At 45.1% G+C, this 26155-nt stretch overlaps 1 protein-coding gene across 1 annotated transcript in view; it reads left to right on the top strand.

Moving 5' to 3' along the window:
• The window catches only part of LOC149298090 (oligoribonuclease, mitochondrial-like), a 41914-nt gene that overhangs the window by 9412 nt on the left and 6347 nt on the right, over positions 1-26155 (top strand). Inside the window, exon 5 of the mRNA XM_089487978.1 lies at positions 15669-15777. Within this exon, the coding sequence (XP_089344104.1) occupies positions 15669-15777 (109 nt within the window). The remainder of the gene's footprint in view (positions 1-15668; positions 15778-26155) is intronic.

Here is a 26155-nt window from a genome sequence, read left to right on the forward strand (position 1 = left end):
TGGTTCACAATATTAAAACGACAAACTTTGGGTGAGGTGCTTCCTGAACAAGTCGCTCAGATTTCGGTTTTGGTTCGGTCAGCCAAGTGAATCCTGAATTTTCGGTTTCGGTCAAGATTTTTCATTTCTGTGCATCCCTAGTTTTTTTCCGGAGCAAATGCTCAGGAAAATATAATAACGCTATAAGATATATCTTATAATAAGACTAAGATCCAGATCCCCTGCCGCGCTGCAGGGGACCCAAATCCTCCTCTCTGACAGCTGGCGGGCGTCTGTGCGATGCGTGCAGACATCCTCCGCTACTGTCCTCCACTTCCGCCAGAGCTTCTATGATGGAGCACCAGCGTGACGTGACCTTCCGGTGCTCCACCATAGAAGCCCCTGCGGAAGTATCTGCTAGAACGGTGGGAGCGTGTCTGCGCGTGTTGCGCAACGTTCACCGGCTGCCAGAGAGGAGGATCCCCTGCTGCGCTGCAGGGGACCGGGATCTTCCTCTCTGGCAGCTGGTGGGTGTCTGTGTGATGCACACAGACATCCTCTACTACTGCCAGCACTTCCGCTGGGGCTTCTGTGATGGAGCACCGGCGTCACATGACCTTCCGGTTCTCATAGTCATAGAAGCTCCAGCGAAAGTGCCGGCCGTTAGCAGAGGTTGTCTACGCGCATGGTGCAGACGTTCACCGGCTGCCCCCACTACACACCAAGGAGTCTGTAGCACGGGGGGGGCATATTTGGGGGATTAAGGCATATCAGGGGGGCACAGTGGCATATAGGGGGTTATAAGGTACATCAGGGGGGCAGAGAGGCATATCTGGGGCTATAAGGCATATCTGGGGTAAAAGGCATATTTGTGGGCAGAGTGGCATATCTGGGGTATAAGGCATATCAGAGGGCACTGGCATATGGGGGATATAAGGCATATCAGGGGGGCATAAGGCATACAGGGTTTATGTGGCATAGCTGGGGGTATAAGGCATATCTGGGAGGCAGTGTGCCAAGCCTGGGCTCAAATGTGCATAACTGGGGGGGCAGTTTGGGAAATAAAAACAAGAAAGGCATTTTTCCCTGCCATCCCAGGTGACACTAAGGATAGACTCCTCCTCCGTACCTGATAGGGCAGGACTCAAAACTTTAAAAGGGCCCTCCCCTCCTACTAACACCAGTGTTTTTTTCCTGCCCTACCAGGTAGGGGACTCGTCTACCTTTTATTATTTTTCTAGGCTCTAGGTTGAGCCGTTTCCCCGGGCTAAGCCCCCATTCCTGGGGGATACCTTGCACCTCAGCCTGATGGCTGGTGCTGCGTCGCCCAATGCTTGTCCCGGTTGCGGCGGTGTTCGCGGCTGCGGTGGCGCCGTCGTCCCGGCGGTGTTCGGCTGCACCGGCGGTGATCGTGGCCGCCGTCCTGGCGGTTAGCGCAGCAGCTCCACCGGCCGTGTTTACGGAGATGCCGGCGGGTTGCCGGCACCTCCTATAGCCGGGGACGCCTGCCGGTCTGGCTATTCAGCGGCCAGATGCCGCTGTTGCGGCTTACTGGCTTCGGCCAATATGGCTTCTGATGTCTTCCGGTTCGGGCTTCTGCACTTCTGGTTGTGCGTTCCAAGCCTCGTTTTGGTCAGAATTTAAAATTTTGGCGCCAAACTCTCTGCTGTTGCAGATTCCAGCCTAATTTCAGCTCCTTTTCACTGTATATATAGAAGGTAAGTGATTTGGATGCTGTGTGTGTTCCTGCTGTTTTCTTTTGGTCAGGTGCTGTTGCATCTTTCATCATGTCGGCCCCTGATAATTCTGAGCCGCCCTCTGTTGAGGACAAGCCTAAGAAAGCTGTTATGAAGTCTAAACATGCCCAATGCTCCGGGTGTCACAAGGCTTTGCAGGATTCAAGGAAGAAACTCTGCTCCGCTTGCCTGAGATCTGTAGCGGATTCTGAGCCGTCTGGGGGTAGGGAATTTTTGGTCTGGCTTAAAGAGGAGATGCTGTCTACCTTCTCTGCCTTCCGTCAGACGGTTCCTGTTCCTGCCTATCATCACCTTCCCACGGTACAAGACCCTGCTCTCCTGGGGCGTCAGCCTTTGTTCTCAGACTCTGAGTTTGATTATCCTGAGGTAGAGGAAGGTTCCTCAGAGGAAGGAGAGATCCGGGAGGAAAGTTATTTTTTGTTCCCGGTGGAGGAAATTGAGACTTTAATTTCTGCTGTGAGGTCAGCTATGCATTTGGAGGAGGCCTCCACCCAGAAAAATGACTCTTTCTTTGGTGCCAGCTTCTCCAAGCAGTCTGCCTCGTTTCCTGTTCATCCTGCGCTTTCTGACATTATCAAGCAGGAATGGAACCACCCGGAAAGGAGGGTTAACCTGTCCAGACGGGTTAAACGCATGTTTCCCTTTGATGAGAACTTTGCTGATTTTTGTGCTACCCCGCTGGTGGATACTGCTGTTATGAAGGTCTCCAGGAAAACTACTCTGCCGCTTGAGGATGGCTCTCATTTTTCTGACCATATGGAAAAGAAAGCCGAAACTGCAGTTAAGAAATCTTTCGAGGCTTCAGCTGCGACCTTTAAACCTGGAATTGCTTCTGCCTCAGTTTCCAGAGCTGTCAAAATTTGGCTCTCCCAGATCGAGGAGGATATTGCTGCCAAAACCTCCAGGGAGACTATCCTCAAGAATGTTGCTGCCGTGAGATTGGCCGTGGATTTTCTCTGTGATGCCTCAATTGAAAACATCAGAATGACGGCCAGAGCTTCGGCGCTTTCGGTGGCAGCTAGAAGAGCCTTGTGGCTTAAGGCGGATAATGCCTCTAAGAACAAGCTTCTTAATATCCCTTTTAAGGGCAAGCCTTTATTTGGGGAAGAGCTGAAGTCCCTTTTGGAGAAGACCACAGGGGACAAGCATTGGATGCCTCAACGAAAGCCTCCTTCGAAAAGACGGCAGTCCTTTCGGCCTTTTTTCCCGGGACAATCTAGAGGCCATAGTTCTAGATTCAACCCCTCGTCTAGAGAACAAAACTTTCGAGGCAAATTCCCTCGTGGAAGGGGGAGATTTGACAGGATCGCCTTCCCCAAAGCGTTTCAAGACCCCAAGAACGCTGCATGACGCCTCCTCTATTCCGGTGGGAGGAAGGCTCCGTTTTTTCACCGACAGTTGGTTCTCACTCACCCGAGACCCCTGGGTGAGAGCCATTGTATCGCACGACTATCAACTTCAATTTCGGACCAGACCTTCAGACCGTTTTTTGATCTCCCACCTTCCTCCAGACCAGGCAAGGCGGTCCTGTTATCCACCATTCAGCAGTTGTCAGACCTCAGAGTCCTGGTTCCTGTCCCCTGGCCAGAATTGGGCCAAGGGGTTTATTCTCCGTTTTTTCTGGTCCCCAAGAGACCGGGTGGTCTTCGCTTAATCATAGACTTGCGTTTTTTGAACAGTCACCTCCAGTTCATCAGGTTCAGGATGGAAACCGTAAGATCCACCTTATGCCTCAACGACTTCATGGCTTCATTAGACCTAAAGGATGCATATTTCCACGTTCCCATCCATCCGTCTCATCAACGTTTCCTGAGAGTGGCGATTCCTCGGGGTTCAACTGTCCAGCATTTCCAGTTTCAAGCCCTTCCATTCGGATTGTCGGCAGCACCAAGAGTCTTCACAAAACTTTTGGCAGTCGTGGCGACCCATCTCCGTGTCCAGGGAATCTCAGTCATTCCTTATCTGGACGATTGGCTTATCCATGCCCGGTCGGCGCAGATTCTTTGAGTTCATCTTTCCCCGGTGGTCAACACATTACAAGATCTCGGCTGGATTCTGAACTGGGACAAATCCTGCACCGTTCCCTCTCAACATCTAGTGTTCCTGGGTCTTCGTCTGGATTCCTGCTCCGGGAAAGCTTTCCTTCCGACTGCCAGAATAGAGGGGATTCGATTCCTAGTACGCAGGATTCGCTCTGCGCACCGCAGCTCCTTACGGTTATGTATGTCCCTGCTGGGCAAGATGGTCTCCGCAAATTATGCAGTGCCCTGGGCTCTGGCCCACATGAGAATACTTCAGGGATTTGTCCTCAACCATCTGGAAGACAACCCATTGGCTCTGGACAGGCGTGTCTGTCTTCCTCCGCAGGTCAGAGCTTCCCTCTCCTGGTGGCTCCAACAGAACGTCCTTGCCGCAGGGAGAAGATGGTCTCTTGTCTCCAAGGTACTTCTCACCACCGACGCCAGCGTCAAGGGATGGGGAGCTACGTATCAAGACCTGTTTGTGCAGGGTCTCTGGTCTCCAGCTACGAAACTTCTTCCCTCGAACTGTCTGGAGTTACTTGCAGTAGAAAAAGCTCTGCATCACTGGGAGCATCTGCTCGCCGGCAAGGACATTTTGCTTCATTCCGACAATCAAGCAGTGGTAGCCTATATCAACAGACAAGGGGGCCCAAGAAGTCCTCGGCTTCTCCGTATATCGCTCAGGATTTCCTTTTGGGCAGGGTCCCATCACATGACTCTGTCCGCCGTTCACCTCAGAGGAACTTTGAATTCTCAAGCAGATTTCCTGAGCAGAACTCCTGTGCTAAGCGGCGAGTGGGCTCTGCATCCGATAGCCTTCAATCTAATCGTCCAACTGTGGGGCTTGCCAGAGATCGACCTGATGGCATCCAGAGACAATGCTCAGATTCCGGTCTTCTTTTCCCTCAGGCCTCAGGATCATCCCTTGGCAATAGATGCCTTCTCACAGGAATGGAATTTCCGTCTCGCATACGTTTTCCCTCCGTTTGCCCTAATCTCCAGGGTCCTACAGAAGATCAAGAAGGACCACGCCTCCGTGATCCTGATAGCACCAGACTGGCCGAAGCGAGTCTGGTATTCCGACTTGATCGCTCTAGGTCTCTCTCCCCCTCTGAAGCTCCCAGCTTGGAAAGACCTTCTACATCAGGGTCCATTCCTACACCCAAACCCTGCCGTGTTCCACCTGACAGCCTGGAGATTGAACGCGGACTGCTGAGAGCTCAAGGTTTTTCTTGTCGTGTGGCTGAGACTCTTCTGCAGAGTAGAAAGAAGGTTACCTCTCTGCGATACATTAAGATCTGGAAGAGATTTCACAGTTGGTGTTGTTCCAAGAGGATTTTGCCAACTTCCTGTTCCTCTGCCTCTGTTCTGGATTTCCTCCAGGAAGGATTCGACTGTGGACTTCAGCCTTCTACGATCCGGGTGCAGATTTCTGCCATCAGTGCTCTCCTCGGGTTCGAGCTTATATCTCTGCCTGTGATCAGACGTTTTGCCAAGGCCATCGTCAGGATACGTCCTCATTCGGTCACCAGGATGGTTCCGTGGGACCTGAATCTCGTCCTTCGAAGACTCACATTACCTCCTTTTGAGCCTCTTCAGTCGGTTTCTCTGTATCTATTATCGCTGAAGACAACCTTCTTAGTAGCGATTACTTCCGCTCGTCGGACTTGTGAACTCCAGGCTTTGTCTATGAAGGAACCGTTTCTCCGTTTTTCCCCGGATAAGGTGGTTCTCTCTCTGCCGCCAGAGTTCGCACCCAAGGTTCAGTCGGCTTTCCACAAGAACCAGGAGATCGTGTTGCCTACCTTTTTTCCTGCTTCTGGCTCGGCTGAAGAAGAAGTTCTTCACACTCTCGATCTGAAGAGATGCCTCACCATCTATTTGGAACGGACTCTACCCCTGCGTAAGTCCTCTCGTTTATTCGTGGCCTCTTCAGGGCCCAACAGGGGCATCAGTATCTCCAAGTCTTCCATCGCTAAGTGGATTGTTGCAACCATCAACTTGGCATATTCTGCAGCCGGCCAACCTGCTCCTGTGGGGATCCGTGCCCACTCTACTAGGGCAGTCTCCACTTCCTGGGCTGAAAGATGTTGTCTTTCGCCGGACCAGATCTGCAAGGCGGCTACTTGGCGGACTCTCCACGCTTTTGTGCAGCATTACCGTCTCGACCAGATGGCTCAAGAGCACTCTCTTTTCGGTCGGAAGGTCCTTGAGGCTGTTTTGTCTCCTTAGTTTGCCCACTCTTCTTCTTTGGTAAATCTATCCTTAGTGTCACCTGGGATGGCAGGGAAACAGGAAGTTCTACTTACCGAGAGCTTCTTTTCCCTGTCAATCCCTGGTGACATGTTTTTGTTCCCTCCCTTCTTTTCAATAAATTTTGTTGCATCAGATTGCTTTGCCTGTGTGGTCTTTGGTATTCACTGGTGTTAGTAGGAGGGGAGGGCCCTTTTAAAGTTTTGAGTCCTGCCCTATCAGGTACGGAGGAGGAGTCTATCCTTAGTGTCACCAGGGATTGACGGGGAAAAGAAGCTCTCGGTAAGTAGAACTTGCTGTTTCTCAAATTCTGCTGTTTGTTTTTAACATCCTGTTTATTAAATTATTTTAAATAAATGAAAAATTTCCTCCCTTCGAAAACTGTGCTGCAGAGAAGTATGCCAACATAACGACCCCACAAGCATGTCTCCAGACCTAAACCCTATTAAGCATCTGTGGGGCATCCTCAAACAGAAGGTGGGGGAGCACAAGGTCAAACCCATGCATGGGTAGTATCACTGTACACAAGAGATGTTGCTGAACACATAGGCTGTGACACAGTGACATATAAAGGGCAGTAAATGCATACCCGTATTACAATTTTTGTGAAACAAAAACACAATGACTACCACAAACTTTGACAAAGGCTGGTAGTAGAATTAGTCCATGGAAAGTTAAAATACCTCCATTTGAAATACTCTGGGTGTCTAGGTAAATTGAATTGGCCTGGTACAAAACATGGGGGACATGATGACCAGATGGTAAAATTCTAAACTGAAAAATGCACTCCTCCCAAAAGTGGCCTTTCAGCCCCCAAACAACCCGACAAACCTATGCATGGGTGGTATAACTGTATAACTGAAGTTGCTGAACACATATTGTGGTGGTGCTTTGAAGTCACATATACCAGGAGTTGTAAATTAACCCCTTCAGGACTGGGTTTTTGTTGCCATGTTTGCGCTAAAAGACCAGAGCAGTTTTTGTGTTTTTACTATGTCTTTCTTCAACAGTAAATTCTCTCCTTAATTAGTGCACCCACACCAATCATATATTGTTTTTTTCAGCACGAGTAGGGCTTTCTTTTGAAATAATAATTGTATATATATAAACCACCATTAAGTATGAAAAATATCTAAAAATGTAGGGGAAATTAGGAAAAAAGGAAATATTTTCACAGTTTCACCTATAAAAACTTAATATAACCAGTGCAAATGGGAAAAAAGCCTCCATATTTTGTCCTGTTTTGGAAACACCTCATATGCCTGGTATTTTCATTTATTTTGGCATAGGGTTAAATATAAATGACGCGCATCACTGTTTCTAAACAAGATTTTTTTAAAATGTGGTATCCTGGGTGTTGCGCCCCAATAGAGGCCAGAAAAAGAAAAACTGCTCAACAAAAGTATATATGTTTTGGAAGATGACGTCCCAAAGTATTTTACTTGGGGCATTTTAATACTGTTTATTTAACCTTTTTAGTGCCAGTCTGTCCTAAACATTGCAGTAAAAATTTTTTTTCATTTTTAACAAACCCATTCTATGCTAACAGAGTATTTCAGTATTTCTTTTCCTGGGTACATAAAATGACCGAAACAACTTGTGATTTGTATTTAGAAACACCCCCTGAGTACAGGAATACCCCATATGCATGGTTAGGGCATGTCTCTTTGGCACTGCGGGTTAAAAATTGGAACATGCGCATTTCAGTTTTCAAACATGGAATTTTCACAGATGAGTTTGTTGGGTCCAGGTCTCTTCTCAGACATGTAGACATCCCATAATAAATTTTAACCCCCTAAAACTATATATTTCCTAAAACAAGACGGCTCAGGGAATCTAGTTAAGGGCATATTGGCCTGTCCCATGCAACTGATTCCACACCTGTCCCATGCAACGCCTTCCAAATTTAGTCTAACAAAAAAAAAAAGAAAAAAAAATTCACATCCACTTTGCGGTTTCACCATGATTATTTTTCCGAGTATATGTGGGGGAAAAACAAAATAGGTCTTGATTTGTGTTCAGTAACACCCCCTGAGTACAGCGATACCCTACATGCATAGATAAGTCATGTTTCTCAAAACTGGAACATGCGCATTTCAATTTTTAAACTTTTAAAAATATTTTTTAGCAAATTACTTCTAAGTTTAGGCCCCTGACATTGAATAGGGAGATCGATCAATAATCAGTGACTTAAATTGTTTTTTCATAATTACCCTAGATTACTCCTCTATCTTTGTAGGGCAGGGTCATCCAGGGGCTGCCGTAATGATCAGATCACTCCTATTGGAGCCCACTTTGATTGGTTTTTGCAGCTGTTATGAAATTCACAGCATTTGACCTGGAAGCACCCTGGACTTTCAGGTGAGTGCTGTTATTTTTTATTATTATTATTATTATTTTAACTCTTTCAATGCTGATGCTCCATTGAAGCACGGCATTGAGTGATATTTAGTCCCCACAAGCTTGTGGGGACTAATATTAACCCCTGCATTGCTGCGATGGGGTCATACACAATTGCGGCATTGAAGGGGTTAATTGAGCAAGGGAGGGGGTGGGAGCTGGTCTTCACACTCATGTGGAGACCAAATAACCCTTTCTCTCTGTCCCTGAAACTGCCTCTGGCAGCTGGGACACAATCTCTCATAGACCGGAGATTGCAGGGAGGATAGTCTCTTTGATCACTCCTGTAGGAGTGATGAAAGGGCTTGTGGGGGCTCGTTTTTGCTGTTGCTGGTCTTCCAGGCAAACCACAGCAACAGAGCCCCGTACAAAACGGGTATTAACAGTGGCGGATCTACCGGGGTCGCGACTGCGACCGGGCCCCGGCGGCAGGGGGGCCCAAGCCAAGGGGCCGCCCGAAATCTTTTGTACGTTTTTTTTTTTTTTTAAATAAGGCAGGGGCGTCCAACATGCGGCCCGCGAGACCTCGAGGTGCGGCCCGCGTAAGATCGGCAGCCAGGGCAACCGATCTTACACGAGCCGCACCTCAAGCCCTGCTACTTACTTGTGGGAGGGTCTTCTGGACAGCACAGAGGAAGCGGAGTTCACGTGACATCCTACTTCCTCTGTGCTTTAGCAGAGAAGGCAGAGGGAGGCCGCGCCCCCTGCTGAAGTCTGTGAGCGGCATCGAGGGAGCTGCAGTGCAGGTAAGGGGGTGGGGAGGGTGTTTGAATGAGTGTGTGTGATTGAGGGAATGAATCTGTGAATTAATGATTATATGAATAAATGAGTGTGTGTGTGTGTGATAGCATGGATGTGTAAGTGCTGGAACCTAGGCATGATGGGACTGTGATTGCTGTTAGCAATCACACTCCTATCATGCCAAGTCAGCCAGTACATGCTGAAACCTGGCCAGCTGCCCCCCTTGTGTAGTGATGCTGCCAGCAGTATGGGGTCTGCACTTACAGCCACCCTGTACCAGCATGTACTGGCTGACTTGGCATGATAGGAGTGTGATTGCTAACAGCAATCACAGTCCCATAATGCCTAGGTTCCAGCATTTACTGGATGGATGTGTAAGTGCTGGAACCTAGGCATGATGGGACTGTGATTGCTGTTAGCAATCACACTCCTATCATGCCAAGTCAGCCAGTACATGCTGAAACCTGGCTAGCTGCCCCCCTTGTGTATTGATGCTATCAGCAGTATGGGGTCTGCACATCACTTACAGCCATCCTGTACCAGCGTGTATTGGCTGACTTGGCATGATAGGAGTGTGATTGCTAACAGCAATCACAGCGAGCACAGTCCCATCATGCCTAGGTACCAGCATTTACTGGTTGCCTGGGTATGATAGGAGTGTGATTGCTGTTAGCAATCACACTCCTATCATGCCAAGTCATATTGCAAATTTTGTCCAATTGTGTGTTACCTACTTTTATTAAACATGTGAGTTTTTATTATTATTTTTAAAGGTGGGGGTCATTTTTGGTTTTGGCTAAGTGAACCCTGAATGTTTTGGTCCAGAATTTTCATTTTAGTTCATCCCTAGAATAAATCTAGGGAATCCTGAATTTGTAGTCGCAAAACTTTCAAGGCCCAGAAATCAGTGAGAGGAAGAGTAAAGGTTTTGTGTCATTTTACTTTATTTTAATCTGCATATTTTATTAAAGGCCATATTTTTTGTCACAGTGAAAAATGAGTGCGGCCCGAGCACGTATACAATTCTGATGAAGTGGCCCACTGCAGAAAAAACTTGGACACCCCTGGATTATGCCCTTTGTACATGCGCCCCTTTTTCTTTGATTTTTTTACAGATATGATTCAATATGTAAATTGAATTTGTTGAATTAGTTGAAAAAAAATTGTTGGGTAAAAATCATGGTTTTTTTTGGGGGGGTGAGGGGGTGGGGGTGGGGGGCCCGGGGCCCTTAACAGATTCTCGCACCCGGGCCCTGAGGCGTCTAGTTACGCCCCTGGGTATTAACCCCTAAAATGCTGCGATCAGGCAGCAGGGGAATGTTGTGTCAGGTCCCCACGCTTGCCTGAAGCTGCCTGTTCACTTCATGAGAGTGTCAATGCAGCGTTAACCCCTTCAATGCCGCGATTGCCGTTTTGTACGTATTTTGAGCAGACACCTGGGCAGGCAGCAGCAGCAGCACCACGGCCCCCGCAATCACCACGATTGTGGCAACGTGGGGGCGTTTTTTTGAGATGACGTACCTGGGACATCCCGGTCTGCAGCTACCATGTAATCATGCCGTACCAGGTACGTCCCGGTCTCGAAGGGGTTAATACCTAAATTACAATTTGTGAAAATGACTACCACAAACGTTGACAAAAGCTAGCAAAATTAACCCCTTCAATCCCAGCGGTTTTTGGTACCTCAAAGCCCAGAGCAATTTTGCCATTTTTGGGGTATGTCGGTTTAGCGATGATTCTCTTTTCCTGTGAATAGTGTACCCATGTAAACTATATATTGTTTTTTCAAGGAGAGATAGAGCTTTCGTTTGATACCATATTTGGATGATTAGCTGAAAATTTTGAATGAGAAATTTAGTAAAAACTAGCGAAGATTAGAAAAATAAACTAATTTTTTTTTACATTTTCCCTCTGAATCCTCACAAACTTAGGTAAAGTGATGGAAAATCCCCTCCAAGTTTATTAATTCAGGTGTCCTGATTTCAGAAATACCTAATTTATATAGATTTTCCAGACTTTCCCAGCACCAGGGAGCATACTATAAGGTGTATAATTTTTATGCCTATGGCTTAACGGGTTTGGGGGTTGTGAACGGGGGCAGAAGGGTTATACTGGCTAGATGTTATGCTAGGGCAATGGGAAGTAAGGTTTTTTAATAATTTTTTTTTTATATATATATATATAAATTTTTTTTATTTTTTATTTAATTTTTTTTTTTTTTATATATTATTTTTACACAGAAATGGTTAGAGGTCCTCCTAGGGACCTCCTGAACATGCCAGTGATGTCACAATGACATCACAGCTCACATTATATTTTTTTTTTGTATTATTTATATTATTATTTTAATGAATTAACTTTTTTTTTTTCAGCTTTTCCGTTTTAGGACGGGAGGGGGAGTGAGAGAGATGGTTCCTCACTCCCCTCCCCGCGATCCCCCTGCACCGATCACACTGTGATCTCTATGCAGGTCTGTGAGGATCGCAGCGTCTCTGTGCCTCATCGGAGGGCAGGATATCCCCGCAGGGGATGTCTCCCTGACGCTGCACGAAGGGCTGGACGTACCGGTACGTCCATAGGGGTTTCTTTGTGGGCGTTTTTTGGACGTCCCGGTACGTCTATAGGGGTATGAAGGGGTTAATGCATGGGTTAAAGTACCAGCATTTGAAATACCTTGCTGGTACTATAACCCGTGGATAAATTTGTGTCTAGTTTTCAAAAATATGTGGTTTGATGGGGTAACTTGAATTAGCTGGCTTCAAAGATGTCCCAAATGACACACAAGGCAGAATGACCAGATTTGGGGAAAAAATGGTTTGAAATAGCAAAATGCTATAAACATAAAAACATTGGGCATTTATAAACTCTGGACAAATATTAGAATCTTTTTCAACGTTTTTTTTCTCATTAGCCTTTGTAGATGAGTAAAAGATTTTTCAGAAAAAACGCTTGTTGTTCCCATTTTATTATTTTCCCTACGTATAGTGGCAGTACCTGTGAGCTTGTTCTTTCCCGGGACAAGAAGCTCTGAAAGATTAATAACGGGTTAAAAAGCCCTCCCCCTTACCCTAGATATAAGTTTCTCCGTAGAGAAGATGTCCGTTCTTTCTTGTCCCTTGCAGGGCTGAGCAGCTCTGGTGCGGCACACGGGTTGTTGCCGGGGGGGATTCAGTCCAGTGGCTCCCCGGGTGGGAGCAGAGCAGACTCACGCCTAGTAACCGTGGGACGGAAGAGGAGCATGCACAGTACAGTGAAACGCACGCCCCAGGTGGCTTTGCGTTCCACTGATGATCTGACCGCGCTATTATGTATGCCCAGAATGGATCATCTGTTTGGCGCCAAATTTTTAATTTTGGCTGCCTATTTAAGCTGTGCAAGCCTGTCTGACCACAAGTGTATTATTTTTTATATTTTTCTGCAAAATGTTAACTCCTGCTTCTCCGGACAAAGCAGATAAGATGACAGCTCCTCCTGCTAGGAAAGCCACCTGTAAATCCAGACATTTATCATGCACTGAGTGCAATGCTCCTCTCCCAGATGGAAAAAGACACGCCAGCAGTGTGGGGCAGACAACATGGCATAAGAACGACAAAAAGATATGCAATCCTTTGTGTTTGTTTCAGGATAACCTGGCACAGACCTTTCAAGCATTTAAGGATGCAGCTAAACCATCTTTGCAGGAAAAGCCGGCTAACAAGCGCAAGAGTGTTCTATCATCCTCGGCTTAAGATTTGTCTTCAGGAGGATGTCTTTGTTCCTCACTCGATCTGAGTTTCAGTGCATCCGTAGCCAGAGCTCAGGGTCTATGGATCCAGAAACTGGAAGAGCATTTATTGGAAGATGCAGATAAAGACATCACACACCCTTTTTAAAGAATTTTAAGTTATCCAACAAGTTCCTAATTGAAGGAAGTTGTGTATGTAATATGGGTCTCTCAGCTGTTGCTAGATGAGCGGTATGGCTTAGGTCCTGGAATGCAGACACGTCATCTAAATCAGCACTGTGCAATCTTCCCTTTGAAAAGGGAAAGTTATTCGGTTCTCCACTTGAGGATCTCATCAAACAAATGTCTGATACTAAGAGAGCTCTTCCCCAAGACCTGAGACCGAGATGGAATCGGAGATATCCATACAACAAATATAGATATTGCAGAGCATCTGACAAGTCTCCTTCCTTTCCTAGGCAAAATAGAGAAGGAAGGTTTCAAGCAAAACCCACTGGACAAGAAAGGCCAATAAAATTCTGACAAGGTGGGAGGTAACCTTCCAGAACACATGGTTCCAGACTACAAACAACTCGTAGGTGACATTGTCAGTCTTCTCTTAAGCTCGGTTAGAAGCTCCACAGCTAAAATATACTTAAGAACTTGGTGTTATTCTCAGGGGCTCCAGGGTTCTCCTCCATCTAAACTGGTGCTCTTACTATTTCTTTAAGGGTCAAGTCTCTGCCCTCAGTCATTTCCTGCTATCCAATTTGGCCTCACCCTTAAGGGTCAAGTCTCTGCCCTCAGTCATTTCCTGCTATCCGAAGCCATCACTATTAAAAGACCGCTGACGATCATTTTTTCCACCTTGGGATTTTACTATGGTCCTTTAAGACCCTGTTTTCCTCTACATTTAAATCTCTACAAGATGTGTCCTTTAAATTCCTCTCCCTTAAGACTGCCTTTCTGGTGGCCATTACATCAGCACGAAGGATTGGGGAACTCCAAGCATTCTCAGCATCTGCAGAATTCCTTATTTTTCACCAGGATAAAGTGGTTTTGTACCTTAGAATTTTTGTCTCAAGTCAGGGTCAACCAGCCGTCTGATCCATGTCAGTTTCCTGGGCTTCAAAGGCAGTGTCACCGGAGGAAATTTGCAAAGTGGCCACATGGTCCTCCTGGAATACATTTATTAAACATTACATGCTGGATATCTCCTCTGCCTCAGAAGCCTTGTTTGGGCGTCAGGTCCTGCACACAGCTAATTCCTGATTCCCTCCCATTAAGGGATCTTGTTTTATCCCACAGGTGCTGCCACTATACGTAGGGAAAAACAGTAATTTAAATTTACCCGTAAATTCTCTTTTCCCCACTATAGTGGCAGCACAAATTTACCTCCCTCGTTTTTGTATAATAAAGTTTTTTTGTTGCAAGCATTGGCTTGGGCTCTCTTGTTACTAACTGATATCTTCTCTATGGAGCAACTTATATATAGGGTAAGGGGAGGGCTTTTTAACCCGTTATTGATCTTTCAGCACTTCTTGTCCCAGGGAAAGAACAAGCCCACAGGTACTGCCACTATACTGGGGAAAAGAAAATTTCTGTTTTTTTTATATAGGAATTTATGATATGATCAAAATAGTATCTGAAGAAATCCCTTCTTGTTCTGAAAAAACAATATATACCGCATTGGCTCGAATATAGGCTGCACCCGATTATAGGCTGCACCCTAAAAGTTTGGTGCTATTTTAAAGAAAAAATTTTTTTTAAAGAAAAAATACACATTAGTGGAATGGTATAACAGTATTTTACCTAAAACAGGAATACATGTATTTTGACATTTTTGGTATCTGGTATGCAGTTAGTCAGCATATGTTTTATACAAACAGAAATTTGGAAAACCATTTTAAGGTCCCCCCTTACTTATAAACATGCCCCTGTGCTCCCCAGATAGGCCCCCTGCCCCCCAGATATGCTTTATGCCCATTATAAATGCCAATCTGCCCCCCTGATATGCCACACTGCTCGCTAGATATGTCACACCTAGACTTACCAATGCACCCCCAAACTCCCTAGTGTCTTGCGGGGCCGGCCGGTGGACATCTATGCGATGCGCTTAGACAACATCCGCTGCCGGCACTTCCGCCGGGGCTTCTATGGTGGAGCACCAGAAGGTTATGAAGGAAGGAAGTGCCGGCAGCAAGTGTTGTCTATGCGCATCGCGCAGATGTCCACTGGCTGCTAGAGAGTAGGAACTGCACGATACGAATTGCGCATTCCTGCGCTAAACCACAATTATAGGCTGCACCCCCACTTTAAAGTGTGTGTGGGGGGGTGCGGCCTATATTCGCGCAGATACAGTAACTTGTGTGGGTATACTAACCGAGAGAGAAGAAAATTAAAGCTAACAACAAAAGTGTTACAACAGCCTTGGTCACGAAGGGTACAAAAAAAAACTGTCTAATTCTTACATGTTAAAAAGGATACTTTAGCCGTCATATGCATACATATGCTAGCCTCATGCCCTCTTTAATTTTTCATGTGGTCCGTTTTGCAAATGCATGGGGGGTTTCTGCTGAACATTTTACCCACAGTGCTGTATTATTTTTTATTTCTTTGGAAGAATGCATGTTAAAGTATGCAAATAGTACTTTAAATTGCATTCTTCATGTGGGTGTTGGGGGAATTTTACTGTCCCTGTTTTAAAGGTGTAGTATTTGTACACAGAGGTGATTATTTGTTTTAAGAATCAATTTAGACGGTTGCTAAATATATATATTAATAAGATCTATTAATATTAAATATTTTCTGCAGGAAACTCCGTGCACGCAGATAAGAAGTTCCTGGACAAATACATGCCACAGTTTATGACACACTTACATTACCGGATCATTGATGTGAGCACTGTTAAAGAACTTTGCAGGTACACTGTGGGAAAACGTTTTCAGTTGGACAAAGTTGAATAAAGTGTTCTGAAATTTGTTTTTTTAGTAAATCAATCAAAATAAGCTACATACAGTTTCTTTGGATAATTATATTTAATCTGTGAACCTAATCTGAACCTAAACAGAAATCCATTTGTAAAACATTCATATTCTTAGCAAAATATTAATTTTTTTTAAAAATTAATGGTTTGATGGGGCAAATTGGAGTGGCTGGGTTCAAAGATGTCCCAAATAGGGCATAGGCTCAGACGGACCAAAATTGAAAAAAACGCACTTTCCAAATGTGGCCTTTTAGCCCCAAACAACCGGACAAACCCATTGTCACAGCTGGATATGGTGAAGGAACCTCTTGCAGTAATAAGCACAAAATGGAAGACAGGCTGAACTGGAGCAAAATAACATAAGGCAGAAGTGCACAGGGAGCAGGCAAGGAATAGTCGGGCAGGCAAATAGGTTGGTGCATAGTCAGAATTAGGCAAAAGTCAGGAACCAGGAAACAAATGAAAAACACAGGAAAGCTAGTAAAGGCTCAGAGGCACTACTAAAGGCAAGGTACAATTGTGCACTTAGGGTTTAAATATCCCTCCAGTGACTGGTGAACCAATAGCAGCATAGGGAGGGGAAAGGAAGGTATTAAGTATGGCCCCTTAATTCCTGTAAGGCGAAGAGGCAGGAATCTATACTGCATATGCACAATGAATGGAGCTATGTGCACTCCATTAAGCTGGAGGAAGACTGACGGGGACGCGCTGCTGGAAGGTGCTGCCCAGGGCCCGGGATGGTCTGAAGGGAGTAAGGAAAGGGGTTCTGGCTATAAGGTGCGGTGCTAGTGGGACAGCCATGCATGGAGGTATCACTGGGCTTGTTCTTTGACAGTGACATATACCAGTAATGGTAAATTACAATGTGGGGGGGGGGGGAAACACCACCACAAATTTTGACAAAGGCTGTTGTCCATGGAAAGGGTTGAAATACCACAATTTAAATAACCTGGGGTGTATAGTTTTCAAAAATATGATTTGATGGGTTAAATTAAACTGACCAGCTTCAAAGATGTCCCAAATAGGACATGGTGGCAGAATGACCATATGTCAAAGTAACATGTCAAAAAATGCGCACTTCCCAAATGTGCCATTTTACCTCCCAAACAACCCAAGAAACACCTGCATGGTTGGTGTGACGGACCGGCCAGGGACCTCAGGTTGTCCCTCCCTGCCAAGAGACGACTTCTCCCGCTAGGACGCCAAACCACCGCAATCCGTCGGCAATATCCCCAAGCAAAGTAAAGGGATATTGCTATCCAGTACCCAAATAACCAGGCAAGACTAGACTTTAGGTACAACAAGAGGAGAACTGATTTATTTAACATAACATTAACATAAAACAAGATACTGGGTTACAAACTGCCCCCTTAATCTACATCCCAGAGACAACAGGGGCAGTAAAGGGATTAACAATACAAAAGGACACAGACACCACTAAAATAAGGAATACCCATTGTCTTGATTAGATTATCTCCCAGACCTTAGTGTGCTGTGTGTAAACGGTTAGGAAATAAGGCAATAATATAATACATTTTTATTAATAACACACAAAAGGGCTTCACGTCACTGGATAACATTAACTGAGGGCTAGGGTGAATCTAGGAACCATCACAGTCCCAAAATGCAGGAACCCCAAATTTGTTTCTGAGCTCCACAGTCTTTAGAGTCTTTTATGATTTGGATAACGTGCCACTCCTTACCAGGGCCCATAGTCTGTAGTAAGGAGGCTGGCACTCAGTCCCCTCCAGGAGCCCATGGCACGGAGGCTTCCGTGACAGTTGGCATCACTGTACTCGGGAGTTGTTGCTGAACACATATTGGGGTGTTGTTTGACCGTGACGTATACCAGGAGCTATACATTCATACCGAAAGTACAATTTGTGTAATAAAAAACACAAAATAAATTACTGCCGTAAAGTTTAATAAAGGGGTATACAGTACACATAAAAGTACATAAAAGTGTAAATAATAACAAATATATATGATTAATAACTGCAATTGACTTCCTATAATGCCTAGGCAGTCGGTTTATGAGTGATTCCAGCATGTGAGATGGCTGCCTGGGCATGATAGTAGTCAGTGTGATTGAATGACACCATGTATATGAAATGTGGATGACACTCCTATAATGCCCAGGGTCCACTGGCTACCTGGGCATAATATGAGTGTGATTGATGTTAGCTGCTAGTACAGCAGCCAGTACATGCTGGAACCTGGGCTTGATAGGAGTGTGATCCTCTCCCAGAATCTAGAGTTTTCCAATAAAGGTTCATGAATACAACATTCCTATCATGCCCAGGGCATGATAGGAGTGTGATTTTTAACAGCAACTGCTAACATCAATCACACTCATCCTGGAACCTGGGCATGATAGAAGTGTAATTTCTTCTAGCTGTAGCTACTGTGGCTGCTTGTGCATGATATGAAATTTGTTGTGAATCTAGGCGCCAGCAAAAAAAGTTAGGAGCCAGGATTTTTTTTAAACTAACAGTTGGTCAGGAGTGATCTGATCATCATCAGCCCACTTACTAAACTCACAGCATTTGACTTGTGGGGACAAATGTTAACCCCTGCAATGCCACAAATGTGTCATACACAATTGTGGCATTGAAGGCTCATGGAGCGATCGGGCAGCAGGGGAGGGTTGGGGCTGGTCTCCACACTCATGTGGAGACCGAAGAACCCTCTCCCCCTGTCCCTGAAGCTGCCTCTGGCAGCTCAATTGCTGGTATATAGACCAGCCATTGCAGGGGGAGTCTCTGATGACTGCTGTAGGCTTCCATGCCTACAGGAATCATCAAAGGGCTTGTGGGGGCTCGTTTTTGCTGTTGCTGGCCTGCCTGGGCTTCCAGGCAGACCACCAGCAGCAAAGCCCCTTACAAAACGGGATTTAACCCGCGGCATTGAAGGGGTTAACGCTGCACTGTCGCTCGCATGGAGCGATCAGGCAGCTGGGAGGTGTTGGGTCAGGTCCCCACACTGGTTTTCCTGCAACCGCCTTTTCAGCCTACAGGATCACTCCGTGGGAGTGATCACAGGCTCAGGGGCGGGCTCGGAGTGGCTGTGCTGGTCTGCTCAGACTCCAGGCTGACAAACACCTAGGCGCCAGGACTAAATTCTGTCGACCTGGCGCCTGGGATTTGTCGAGCCCTGTATTAAATACATATGATTACTAACAGCAGTCACAATCCTTTCATGCCCTGGGCATGATAGGAGTGTAATTGCTGCTAGGAGTGTGATTGCTATATTAAATATATATGATGTGCCAAGGGGTGTAGTTTCTGCAAATGTATACTTTATGTACCATAATTTAACTTCCCAGCTTTCAAGAAACTACACCCCTTGAAGCTTCAAATGAGAGGCTACATGTATTTTCAAATGAGGCTACATGTAATTCTAGGACAAAAGTTCTAGGACAAAAGCTAGAAAATGGTTTTTCTAATCATACCGACATGTTCATTTGTGTCTTGCACACTCCACGTTTGTACTACACATGCAGCCCCTCATATAATGCGCCAAGGTACTTTCTGTGCCATAATTTAACTTCCCACCTTGTGAGCAGTAATGACATGTCAAGACTTCAACCCTAATTACTGACCATTCACACACCTTTCATATCTTCATTCACTCGCAGAAGCACACACCATTCTTTCCTCTTACAATCCCTACCACTGATCAGTCACACACCTTTCATATCCATCCATACATAATTTAGACCTGTGGGTAGAGGAAGCTCATTAAAGGGTAACTCCAACCCTTGTAAAAGGAAAAAAATGTTTTTATTTTAATGCCTGGAGTCCAAGCTCCCAGGGCTTCTCCACCGCCATCAACTTTCAACTGAAAGTAGTTGATGGGTTCGTAACTTGCAGTGCCCACCAAGAGTCCAGGATTTCCAGTAAACTGAGGCAATACTGGTTGAACCAAATTAGGGGAGGTCCAGTTTAAACTTGCCTGCCTGCATGTGGGAATGTTGTCACAGATGCAGTTCCAAAACTGTCCCCACTGGCTCCCACAAATTGGTGGGGCACCCCTGAAGATGTGCTGGCCACTGCATCTGTTACGACACAGTTGTGATACATTATAACTTGTCCTTCAATAAGGGAACTCTTAGAGGAGCCACAAGAACCATGAACTTTAGGAAGGCAAAGTTTGATCAACTAAGAGAAGCCATTAACACTGTAAATTGGGAAAATGTCCTCAAAAACAAGAGTACAGACACTCAATGGGAGATTTTTAAGGATATCTTAAATTCTCACTGTGAAAGGTACATACCGTATGGGAATAAAAGAGTCAGGAACAAGAGAAAACCAATGTGGATAAATAAAAATGTAAAGGGGGTAATAAATGGCAAAAAAAGGCATTTAAGCTACTAAAACAGGAAGGCAGTGAGGAAGCACTAAAAAGCTATCGGGAAAAAAATAAAATATGTAAAAATCTGATAAAAGCAGCAAAAGTGGAGACAGACTCATTGCCAAAGAGAGTAAGACAAACCCCCAAATCACCAGGTCCAGATGGCATTCACCCCCGCGTTCTAAGGGAGTTAAGTAATGTAATAGACAGACCCCTATTTCTAATATTCAAGGACTCTATAGTGACAGGGTCTGTTCCCCAGGACTGGCGCATAGCAAATGTTGTGCCAATATTCAAAAAGGGGACAAAAAGTGACCCGGGGAATTATAGGCCTGTTAGTTTAACTTCTGTTGTGTGTAAACTGTTTGAGGGTTTCCTAAGAGATGCTATTTTGGAGTATCTCAATGAAAATAAGTGTATGACTCCATATCAGCATGGGTTTACAAGGGATCGGTCCTGTCAAACTAACCTGATCAGCTTTTATGAGGAGGTGAGCTCAAGACTGGATCGGGGTGAATCGCTGGATGTCGTATATCTTGATTTTTCCAAAGCATTTGATACGGTGCCACATAAAAGGCTGGTACATAAAATGAGAATGCTTGGGCTGGGGGAGAATGTGTGTATGTGGGTAAGTAACTGGCTCAGTGATAGGAAACAGAGGGTGGTTATTAATGGTACATACTCTGAGTGGGTTACTGTTGCTAGTGGGGTACCACAGGGGTCAGTTTTGGGTCCTATTCTTTTTAATATATTTATTAATGACCTTGTAGAGGGATTGTATAGTAAAGTATCAATCTTTGCAGACGATACTAAGCTCTGTAACGTGGTTAACACAATAGAGGACAGTGCACGATTACAAATGGATCTGCATAGGTTGGAGGCTTGGGCTGGGATGTGGCAGATGAGATTCAACACAGATAAATGTAAGGTTATGCACATGGGGAAGAAAAATCCAGGCTGGGAATATGTATTAAATGGGAAAACACTGGGGACGACTGACATGGAAAAGGACTTAGGAGTTTTAGTTAACAGTAAATTTACCTGTAGCGACCAGTGTCAGGCAGCTGCTGCTAAGGCAAATAAAATCAAGGGGTGCATCAAAAGCGGCATAGATGCCCACGACAAGGAAATAATTCTACCACTGTACAAGTCACTAGTCAGACCACACATGGAATACTGTGTACAGTACTGGGCACCAGTGTACAAGAAAGATATAGTGGAGCTGGAGAGGGTTCAAAGACGGGCAACCAGAGTAATAAGGGGAATGGGAGGACTACAGTACCCAGAAAGATTATCAGAATTGGGGTTATTTAGTTTGGAAAAAGGGGGGACTTAATAACTATGTATAAATATATAAGGGGGCAGTACAGAGAACACTCCCAGGACCTATTTATACCCAGGACTGTATCTATAACAAGGGGACATCCTCTACGGCTGGAGGAAAGAAGGTTTCTACACCAGCACAGACGGGGGTTCTTTACAGTAAGAGCGGTGAGATTATGGAACTCTCTGCCAGAGGAAGTGGTTATGGTAAACTCAATAAAAGAGTTCAAAAGGAGCCTGGACGTGTTTCTTGAAAGCAATAATATTACAAGTTATGGATATTAGATTAATAGGGACAGAACGTTGATCCAGGGATTTATTCTGATTGCCATATTTGGAGTCGGGAAGGAATTTTCCCCCTGGTATGGGGCAATTGGCATCTGCTTCATAAGGGTTTTTTTGCCTTCCTCTGGATCAACACAGTAGGGACACAATATGTATATAGGTTGAACTTGATGGACTTTGGTCTTTTTTCAACCTTATGAACTATGTTACTATGTTACCCCCTATACCCTTCCTTCTGCCACAGGAACTGACAGTTTGAAACGATCTGCGGCCACACTGTGGCTGAGGTAGTTCCTCCATGTCACTGGAACTGTCACTAACTGATGACAATCCAGGGATATTTAGTGCATCATCTGAGAAGGAATCAGAGTCTGAGTTCATAAGGAACTCAGCTGCTTCCTGGGCACTCGTGACGCTTGGCCATAATTTATTTACAAAATATATGAATATTTAGAAATTATAGTAAAGGGAGAAAAAAAAAATCACTTTTACAGCAAAAATAAGTTTTGCAGTAAAAATGCAAGGAGCTCCAGGGATGAGATGGTTACTCACCTACAGGCTAAATGACTGATTTTAATAATAATTGCAGTTAATTTATAGTTCATCAGGATTTCAAAAATTGCCTCCCTCTACCATCTGCTAAATTTAACCCCATGATCAAAGGGATCATGGGATTAAAATTTAGTATCGGCCATTGTTAAAAAGGGAATGTGACTTTTCATAGCTATATGATCACTGTGGTAACATTGGCTACCACAGTGATCATTTAGCTAGAATACTTTTTTTTTCTTCAGTTACACTGGTTTATTTTTAGATAATTTAATTTGGGGGTCTCTAGGCAATTTTGATCTTTATTTAGAGACCCCCAAATCATTTTTTTTTCTTTATTCTTTTACAATTACCTTGTACAATTGTCAGTTAATAAAGTTGCTGGAGGATGAAGCTGGAAAATAATGGTAGCCACACAAAATATTGACCCTTTGGGCCCAATTTGGACATTTAAACTTAGGTGTGTACTCACTTTTGTTGCCAAGGTTTAGACGTTAATGGCTGTATGTTGAGTTATTTTGAGGGGGCAGCAAATTTACACTTAGTTATGCAGGCTGTACACTTTCTACTTTACATTGTAGCAGAGTGTCATTTCTTCTTTGTTGTCGCATGAAAATATATTTACAAAAATGTGAGGGGTGTACTCACCTTTTTGAGATACTGTACCTTTGTATAGGAAATTATAGCCGAGGCCCTGTATGCCTTTGGAAGTGTTTATCTCCCCAACAGAGGGCTGCATCTCAGTGCAAGCTCGTTAATTAAGTCCCTCACAGATATCCATAAAGGAAAACTGATCTTGTCACACACTCTGACACTTCCTCAGGGACATCACATGTACCCTCTAATCAAATAAAGGCTGGATGAAATACACTAGCAGAATTGAGACTGCTGATGCACCTGACCAATAAAGATTTCACCTCCTACACTCCCGCATACAGTAGCTACTCTTGCCTTGACTACCTCTTCTTGCCCCAATCTGACCTTCTACAAACATATACCATTCCCCAGTAATAATGTCTATCATCTCCCCATTATATAGGGCTCAGGAATGGACATGGAGACCTAACGATTCATACTTGACTGATACAGGTATGACAGAGCAGACTGAGAAAGAACTCCATAAATACTTTAATGAAAATACAATATAAGACTTATCCATTTTGACAGTATGGGAGGCAAGTGCCATTGGGGGATTCTTCATTAAATGGGGAACCCAAGCGAAAAATGGCATACACAGCATAAACTACCAAATCACACAGAATCCTTTCACAGACAATGACGGATATTTACAGTAAACTACTTACTCCCCATCGATGCTTGGCCGACCTTCTTAACACACGGATCCAACACCCCTACCTCCACACAAAAAATATTTTATTTTTTTTTTTCACTTGAAAATTTTTTATTGAGACATCCACAGTTGACAGAAATGGAGTACAGTCACAAAACATCCGAACAGCAGATATCGGAGTCAACGGTACAATGTACAAAGAAATACAAAATGTACAGCATGTATAACATGTACCAGGACATCTCAAACATTTTTCTTTTAGAATGTAATGAACAAACTAAATAAGACATACTCTGGCAGGGTAGAGAAAGAAAGGAGAGAGAGCTGAAGAAGGGAGAGAGAGAGTGAAGGAAAGAAGAAAGAGAAAAAAAAAAAAAAAGAGGAGAATCTTAGTCGGCAGTAGTCGCCCTCACAAGCCAAGGAGTACGCATAGTCCCCAAGACATGACCCTGTGGGGTGGGGCAGAATGTGTGTGTGTGTAATATGCATCCCAACTTTCCCAGGTGGATTGGAAGATGTGTGTGGTATTGGTGGCTGAGTGAGCCATGTACTCATAGGTGCGAGTCGTTGTGATGGAATACAGAACGTCTTGAATAGTAGGGGGAGAAGTCTCCTTCCATTTGCGGGCTATACAGATCTTAGCTGCATTCAACACGTGTGCTAGGAGTTTTCTATGTGTATGTCGTAAAGATCGGGGAAACATGTCTAAAAGAGCTACCTCAACCACCTGCTCCACGGGGATGGCAAGCAAGGTAGTAATAAGAGTAAAGACGTCAGCCCAGAAGGGACAGAGCACCGGGCAGCTCCACCAGACGTGCAACATCGTACCAACCTCACCACAACCTCTCCAGCATAGAGAGGAGGCTGAAGGAAACATGGTAGCTAGCTTGGAGGGCACAAAATACCAGCGGAACAGAACCTTGCGATTAGTTTCAAAGTGCGCGACGTTCTTAGAAACTCCCTGAAAGGCAGAGAGAGCGTGATACCACACCTGAACGTCATACGTGGACCCAATCTCCTTCTCCCATTGCAGCATGTACGGGAGCTTGATCTCAGACCTGTGACCCATCAGAGCCGAGTAACATAGGGAAATAGTGTGAGAGACATGAGGCGCTTTTAGGCATAGTGCAACAATCTGTGTCATGGGAGACGTAGCAGAAGGGTGCCTGAGGTGTTTACGCAAGGCATCACGAATTTGCAGGTATTTGAAAAAATCACGACTATGGAGCGAAAAGAGTCTGGAGAGACAAAAATGACTGTATGTGTCCGTGAGAGAAGAGCTGAAATATGGAAACGATTCCCTGGTCTATCCAGCAATCAAGGGCCACATGAGGGAGAAGAGGTTTCAAGGCCGATAGCGGAGCAGCGCTGTGTAGTTCCATCGGGAAACGGAGCGTAGCACGATGTTTATCCCACAGCGCCAGAGACAATGTAGTAGTAGGCAACAAATCATGAAGTGGAGGTCGGCCGGCCTTAGGAAGCCACAATAAGTCTCTCACCGTGTACGGAGTTGCCAGTGTAGATTCCTGATCCACTCATGCCACCGACGACTTGTCGGAAAAAAGGAGAATTGTCTGCGCTAGGTGGGCAGCAACATAGTAATTCTTGACATTAGGGACACAGAGACCTCCAAGCAGTTTAGGCCGTTGTAAAAGTGTAAGGGAAAGCCGTGGACGTTTATTCAACCAGATGAATTTGGACAAACGCATCTGGACAGTCCGAAAAAAAATGGTAGGCACTGCGATGGGAAGGGTGCGAAAAAGGTACAGCAGCTTTGGGAGTGAGTTCATTTTGAATGAGACAACCCGGCCAATCCAAGAGAGTTCCAGCTTTGACCACCGTTGGAGATCTTGACATATTTTGGACCACAGAGGTAAGTAATTCGACCGAAATAAAGAGGCGGCGGTTTTGGTAATGCGGACCCCCAAATAGGTGATAAAATTGGAACACCACGAGTAGGCAAAATTGCTAGAGAGGACGTCAATCAAGTGGTCAGGGTATCCAATATTGAGGGCCTGCGTCTTGTCCCAGTTAACTTTATAGTACGAAAGACGACCAAAGGCTTCCAGGAGAGCGTGCAGGTTTGGGAGGGAGACCATCGGTTCAGTGAGCGTCGGAAGGATGTCGTCCGCATAAAGGCACATTTTAGTTTCTGTAGACCGCACGTCGAAGCCCCTGACGTTAGGGTTATGCCAAATGGCAATCGCCAGAGGTTCCAGAGCGAAGAGGAGGGGAGAGAGGGGGCAACCCTGCCTCGTACCATTGCGGATCGGGAACAGCTTGGATAGGAATCCGGAAGAAGAAACCCTTGCAGAGGGCACACCATACAGGATATGAACAGCATTAATAAAGGGCTCCGGTAAACAGAAGGCCTGTAACGTCAGACGTAAATACCCCCAATGTAGGCGGTCGAAGGCCTTTTCAGCGTCCAAGGACAAGAGGATACAAGGTTTGCCCATCGACTTAACTAGGTGCGTGATATTGATGATCCTCCTCGTGTTATCCGAAGGTTGA

This window comes from Sceloporus occidentalis, unplaced genomic scaffold, assembly GCF_023333645.1.
Source record: "Sceloporus occidentalis isolate IW3139 unplaced genomic scaffold, rSceOcc1.0.p SCAF_35, whole genome shotgun sequence".
Lineage (NCBI taxonomy): Eukaryota > Metazoa > Chordata > Lepidosauria > Squamata > Phrynosomatidae > Sceloporus > Sceloporus occidentalis.